Raw genomic sequence first — 7,500 nt, forward strand, 5'->3', positions numbered from 1 at the left:
TGGATTTCCGCCAACTGTTATAAAGCCATTTAGCAAGGAGATTGGGGGGGTAGTAGTGTAAATAGAAAATTATGGACTACAGATGCTGGCTCTGAGTGTGATATAGTACAAGAGGCCACAAAGGGGTGAACATCAACCCAAAATATAGAAAGCATGCAAAAAAATCCAAAAAATCTCTTTGGTAAGTGAACAACAAAGCCACATATAAAGCATTGGGCAGAATATCAAACTATTGAAATATATATATATATATTACTGAGGATTGTGGGAATGGCAGCGTACTCTTCCCACTAACTGTGGATACCTGATAGTACGTTCCACCACTGAAGTTTAACTAACACAATACGCAGTGCCTTTTCCAGTTATCACAAACAAAATACTGCCTCTTTATGTATCATGTTACAATATCAATACATTATTAGAAAGAAAACACACACACAAATCCAAGAATACCATCAGGCAACCCACAAAAATCAGTCCCTAACACCAACATCAACATCAAAATATATAATAAGTACAATACTGCCTTATCAATACATCAAAGTAAAAAAGAAAATAAAAAAACAAAGAGTTAAAAAAAAAAGAAAAAAAAAAGAAAAAAAAGAAAAGAAAAAAAAAAAAAAAAAAAAAGAATATGGACAGAAAAAAGACATATAGAGAACATGTGTTCTTTAAGTAATACTTACCAACACCAGAGTAAGGCATGCCCGGGTATGCTGCGGAAGGCTGCAGAGTGGCTGCTTCACCATTGGGAATAGGTTGGGCTGTCAAAGGGAAGACAAGGTTGCAGTTTATATAGGAACCTGAAGCTCATCTTACTAATGGAAAGGGGGTATATATATCAAGATATTGAACTGAGGATCTACTTTTGGGTTGGGGTGTTAAAACGTTTTTTTTTATCTACTACCAAAAAGAAAAAAAAAAAGAAGAAAAAAAAAAATTCTGTATCAGAAGACTGACTGAGAGTTTATTTTCAATGTATTTAGACTGTCAGTATAATCCAAGTTATAATTACTAGTTTAAAATCTCTCTCTATATAAAAATCTGACATCATCGATATCATCCTTAACCTTTTTAATATACTGAAAAATTATCTTAAAAAAAGTAAACTATTTACTTTCCAGCATATTTTTTCTATACTGCTGAAGATGATCCAAAGAATTTTAAATGAAAACTCTAAACCGACTTATAGGCATATCAAAATAATTCAATTCCTGTGCAGCGTGTGCAGTAATATATAAGCTAACAGCACTTCACATCAATGTAGTGCATCATTAACTCCATTCATAATGTGATACTTCCTTTCTCTAAACTGCATATGTGAACCTCCTACATATACCAAAACTGAATAAATGAAGAGTAAATACACTGAACACCTTCAAATCACATATATCTGAACAATTAAATGGTAGAAATATCATACTGGGGAGACAATGTATAGAGACAGAAAACTGACTTATGAATGAGAACAATTACAATGGTGGAATAAGAGAGTGAAAAGCGAAGGTTAACATGTAAGCTAACACATAAAAAAGTGGCACCAGAAAGACAAGTACATGTGTGGACACTTACCACTTAACTTATCAAGGGCTGCTGATATCAAGTAAATCTTTCATTAATATAAGAGAAAGAAAAAGTATCCTTCTGTTTCCTTTTCTACATATCTTTTTCTATACATACTGACAGATATGGGAAAAAAAAAAAAAAAAAAAAAAAAAAAAAAAAAAAAAATTACATAAGCAGGTACTTACTTGCTTTTTCATATGAATTCTTAGCTTTCCATATCATTATAGATACATATAAACATCCTCAGATTACCTGATAAGCTGGTTAATACTGTCCACATATGCACAATGGCCATACTTAAGCTAAAGCAAGGTCTACACATCACCATGTGGGTTAACAAAGTAGGCGCAACCTTCTCCTAGGATGGATAATGTAGGCTAAGTTACTTTCTTGTTAAAGGGAATCTTCTCTCAAAGAGAATGTTTCTAGGAGGAATATCATGGTGACCGACTAATTTGCTAAATGTCAAATTGTGGAATGGGGCAAGGGAAGTGGGAGGGGGAGGAAGGGGAATCTAGATAAGAAATAAAAAAAAGATTGGGTCAAAATAATCATAATAAGGGTTCTTACAAGTGCATGGAACATAAACCACACACTTCTTGGTCTTGGGAAAAACTGAAGTAATGAGTGAAGTAATGAATGACCAGTCAACGATTACTCAATGTGATGTGGTTTCTGTTCAAACACAAGTCTAAATTGAGGCTCAGCATGAATTCATGTTGACTGGGAAGAGCAACTGTAATCTAAAAATACATACATACAGGTGTGAAGCCATGGCAATATACTGAATAAAGATCTATTTATTTTATTTTAGGTAACCCTCACATATATTTTGAAATCTGTAAAGACATACTCTATAGTGTTCTCTATAGTTAATATTTGCATCTAAGACAGATGATTCGACTCATTTTAAAAAGATGAAAAGTACTTTTTTCCTTTTTTAATCATCGAAAAATACTGTTAGCATGAAACAAACAATTTCATACATTTACATATACATATATTAAAAAACGTTCTTTCAGATATTACTCAGAATTTCCCAATGAATCAACACTGACCGTGGCAACGCATCTGTACATATCAAGCAAGGAACATATGTCATAAATATACTGGTGTTGGAAAGTTTTCAAGAAAAGTTCTTACGTGCAGCAAAGGTTTGAGGGAGGCCATTGGCAAAGACAGCCTCGCTCCCGCCTGGCTGGCTATTGGGCCCTGGCTGAGGAGCTATATTGAAATTCTGCATCGTAGGGGAAGGCATGGAGGGCAATGCGCCGTTTACGGGCTGAGCTTGACTGGCACCTGGGGAGACATGGCAACACTCATCAGGCGCAGAGCAGGTGGTGGAGGGAGTCTCCAGGGGCTGGGGAGCCACCTGGGACTGTGAGGGGAGGGGGGTAAGTGCGTCAGGGGCAGGAGGCCTCCTAGGGTCATGATGGACGCTTCTTTGGCTACTGTTTTAACGAATGTACGATCAGATTTCACTCTGATTTTGGTTTATGAACGAGTAATGGGGAAATGTGTTATGTCTTTGGAATGACTGTTGAGTCTCTTACCACTTAGTATCAAATTTTGGCTCATTAGTAAAAATTCACTTAATGAGGGTCTTCACAAAAGCAAGTTTAATATCATAAAATAATTTTCTGATTTAGGAAAAAAACTGGAAAAAAAAAATTGTTTCTGATTTTTTTTTTTTTTTTTTTTTTTGCTAAAGAAAAGCATCATATTCCAAATCTTAATCCAAATGAATATGGTGTGTGAGAGGGAACCACAGTGCTCTGCGCATTTTTCTTTTTTGTTTAGAACCAAGCCTACAGGTGCAAAACATTCTACATCATTAAGACAGATTCATGTTAAACAATATCCCTGGGGCCCAGCTTATCCTGAAATCAATACAAATCTTTAAGTGGGAAAACTGAAAGTTAGTAAACATCTCGTCAAGGAGAAATGGTATGTTAAAAAAGGTAACTCTGGAGGAGTTGATTATAACTCAGTTACAAACACTTCCATTTGACGAGATGATGCGCCACTGACATCTTTCAGAGAGAAGGCTTGGTGTTAAAAATAAACTATTGCTATACCATCAAACTGAACTACAAATATGCTCTCTAAGGTAACAATCTTCTTTATTTTTAACAACCAACTCCTCTTCTCTTAAACATCAATTAAACTGACCAAAAATAGAAAATAACTTAAGGAAAAAAAAAACAATAAAGAACAATACCAGCACAGATTTTTTGCAAACATCAACAACAAATACACAAGTAACACAAATGATCAGTTATAAACGGCGTTAACGAAGTGAAAAAAGAGGGTTGTGGTGAAAGATCCAGGCAATCATTAATGTTAATCTCCCTCACCCTCAGGCAAAAATGATTCTCTTACAGGTGATCTCAATGTTAACTTTGCAAACGCCGCCTTTCTATCACAGACAAGGTGTGAGTTACACTGGGGTGCCACAACAACACTCAGAAGGAGGGAAGATGCATAGAGACATGGAAGAGAAGGAAAATCTTGATGATAAAAACATATTTAGGAATAAGCCAAGTTTGCAAAGAGGCCAAGAATCAAAGCTCATATGTCAAACTCATGAAATCTTCTTACACATGAAATCTAAGTTTCTTGTACCTTTATTTTCATTATCTGAACCAGTTAATACAGAGTGGTTGCTATAAAACCTCAATATCTGTCCCTGAAAGAAACTAAACGAGAGTTCCTTCTTGTTTCCTCTTCTGGCAGACATATGAGTTTTATTCAGTGCTTTCTTTATAGTACACACTAACTTTGAGTTCCATAAACAGATGAATGTGTTGATGAGGTGAATTTGATCCCATATGATCTGTTATCAGTTACATTTTCTAATCTAAAGCAATGTAGAGACAGCCCGAATTCTTGACAGACTCTAGTCATCTGGTATTTAAAACAGTTAAAAAAGAGAAAGTTGAGAGAGAGAAAGAGAGAGAGAAAAAAAAAAAAATCACTGATAAGCTTGGCTGCCTCTGATCAGTTAACTACACAGACACTTGAAATACACAGGTGAGTGAAGAGAACCAGCCAAAGATAGGTCATAATCATGATGATGAGCATTAGAGAGAAACAATTTCCTTCTGATTATGTTATGATTTTTCCTTAGAATTCGGGCATGTGACTTGGTGGCTAAACTAAGGCTTGACCGGGGATGACTCTCTCTACTAAACTTACCAACTTTTGGACTCTGAATGTCCCACACCAATGGCACAGACGCTGCAAAGATGGAATGGCGTCTGTTAGCGCAAGTAATGTTTACTTCACGTTGTCTTCTTTTTTTTGGGGGGAGGGGTAATGGGCATGATTCTGCATGGTCTTATCATGAGACATCAATCACTTAATGGTGATAATTTAACTTACTCTGAACATAATTGTGAAAACAATCACTTATACCATGGAATATTACAAACCAAAAATTGACTTTCTTCCAAAAATCTTTTTTTTTTTTTTTTTTTTTCAAGGCATCAGTTATCATCCAATAAATGGAATTGTCCATTACATAAATAATAATTTAAAAAATATATAAAAGTTACTTATAAATCTTTTTACTAGCAATATATTTTTTTTTATACTGTACTACTGTTCAACTTCATACTTTTTACTATCATTTAATTTCATTTCTATAATCGTAAAATAAAAATCATATATCAAAACTTTAAAGGTGATGGCCAGAGCCAGAAATACACTCAAATCTTTTGTCAAAACTTACTTTTTGGTATCATATGATAAATATAATCAACCACTTAATTTAACCTGATAAGCAGTTTTAATGACATTCTCCCCTAAACCACTGTCACCACATAACAAATTTGAATTTGGAAAAAGCAAGGAACTCCTATCATATACCACCCTTTTCATTCAGTCCTTCTTATCTTTATTTTTGTCTATCTTCTGCTTCCTTCAATCATTCACTATCTATTTTGCTTATTTATTCATTCTCTGTTCTTGTTTCTTTTTTTCTTCTCATTTATCAGTTCTCTTTCTTTCCCTTTCCCTTCACTTATTCATTCATTCTCTATCTTTCACTAATTCATTTTCTCTTTTTTTCTTTTATTTATTCACGATCACTTGCTTTCTTTCATTCTCTCCTCTTCATTCATCATTCTCTTCCTTCCACTCCACTCATTCATTCTCTCTCTACTCCTGTTTTTATCTCTTTCATTCTCTCTTTCGGTTATGTTTGTTTATTCTTCCTTTCTCTTTCTTTCTCTCTGTCTGCCTGGCTACTGTGTTCACAGCTCGATCATTTGCATTTTCTTACTCAACCTGTTGGGATTTCACTCTAAACTTACACTACTGCACCTAAGCCTATTCTTCTAAATCTCTATTATCCTTCGTAACACTAAGAAAATCTAAGTAAATAAAACACAAACCCAAACTAAGTAAATCTCAGGACTGGCTATGATACCTTCACTTCTCTGGAACTCAAATTTGTGTCTGTGGCCACACACGTCTTATGGGTGATTTTCATCAATCTACTTGGCAGATTTAATTCATTAGTTGATTAGGAACTATCAATTGGTACCAAAGAATAGATTTTGTTAAAGTAATAATGGCACTGGTATTCACCTTTCAAAAACAATACCTTTGACAATGTATTTTATCACTCAATCAACATTCAAGCACAATGTACTTTAATTTCTTATTGGAAATTCAAAATAGAAAATTTTGCTCTTATGTCTCAGAACATTTTTGGTCTTCACTACAATTTTAACATAAAAAAGAGTTATATTGCATTTTAGTAATATTTCTTCAAATTGTCACACTTAATAATAATAATGATAGTAATCAATTTTTCATACTGTTGACTTTTAACACTAGTCAAAATGTTTCATAGCAGATGTCCACAACTGAACTTAAAATAAATACACATTTTTAGAAAAAATGGACATCAATCTCAAAAATCAATCTATGCAAGACAGACATATGAACTGTAGCTGATATAAAATCATAATCTTATATAACATCAATCTGGGTGTTTTCCCATATTTCCATAAAACTTCCATTCAGAGAACAAGGGGCAGAGACACTAAATTCAAAATTAAATATTGTCATATAAAGTGTATGGAACTGTCTATACCATACTTAAATTACTTTTAAAAACATTACCATTTATTTTTTATCTTCAAAAAGCTGAAAAGATAGAGACTACATAGCCTAAAGTTACAAATATTATGGAATATCACACAAATTGGACTAGCAAAAACATATGGAAAACATATGGCATTAGAATTTCAAAATCTAATATATGTTACAGTATAAAAATAATATTACTTCACTAATATTAAAAAGGAATAACATCTATTTTATACCTAAAACAGTGTCTGCTTATTAATGGTTCATATTTTCATCTTTAAATCATTTTTGTACTGTATAATGGTGATCAGAAAAGATTGCAGACTTATTGAACTTTCAAAACATGAAAAAAAGCCAAGAACAATATTTACATTTCATTATATCATCAGCAAATTTCTGCCTAAATGAACTTCAGATACACAGTATTGTCCAATCAATTAAGAACCTGAACAATTGATATTCAAAATCAGACATTAAATATGTCTTCCATTGTTCAAGACAATAAAGTCATTATCCTTTCTTTTAAAAATAATGCTTTATATTCAGAAAGTCACATCAGTGGTGTTGTAGAAGTCTAACTGCTTCAGAATATACTGGTACACACAAAGGCTTTCCTGTACAATGCAGAGCAATTGTTGATACCACAGAACTGCCGATGATGAACTGCATCATCTATTACTTTTGAAGAATATAGAAAAGATTAATACTGCCCTATTATGATGGATCATGGGATGATAACCATAGACATGCACCAACTACCATACACACAGCTACCCTGCCGGAAGGTGATAACCGAACACAAGCTTGAGAGGTAGTGACCATATACAAGCCTTT

The 7,500-nt window shown here is 33.7% G+C and overlaps 1 protein-coding gene across 13 annotated transcripts in view; it reads right to left on the reverse strand.

Moving 5' to 3' along the window:
* Window positions 1-7,500, reverse strand: part of LOC119583548 (CUGBP Elav-like family member 4) — a 92,375-nt gene that overhangs the window by 9,130 nt on the left and 75,745 nt on the right. For 8 of the 13 annotated variants that reach the window (XM_037932083.1, XM_037932084.1, XM_037932085.1 and 5 more), the window contains 3 exons: window positions 4,765-4,806; window positions 2,710-2,865; window positions 687-764 (listed from right to left, as the gene is read on the reverse strand). In XM_037932083.1, coding sequence (XP_037788011.1) covers window positions 687-764; window positions 2,710-2,865; window positions 4,765-4,806 — 276 coding nt within the window. The remainder of the gene's footprint in view (window positions 1-686; window positions 765-2,709; window positions 2,866-4,764; window positions 4,807-7,500) is intronic. The other 5 variants (XM_037932088.1, XM_037932095.1, XM_037932094.1 and 2 more) reach the window with 3 other exon arrangements.

Source organism: Penaeus monodon, chromosome 17 (assembly GCF_015228065.2).
Source record: "Penaeus monodon isolate SGIC_2016 chromosome 17, NSTDA_Pmon_1, whole genome shotgun sequence".
Lineage (NCBI taxonomy): Eukaryota > Metazoa > Arthropoda > Malacostraca > Decapoda > Penaeidae > Penaeus > Penaeus monodon.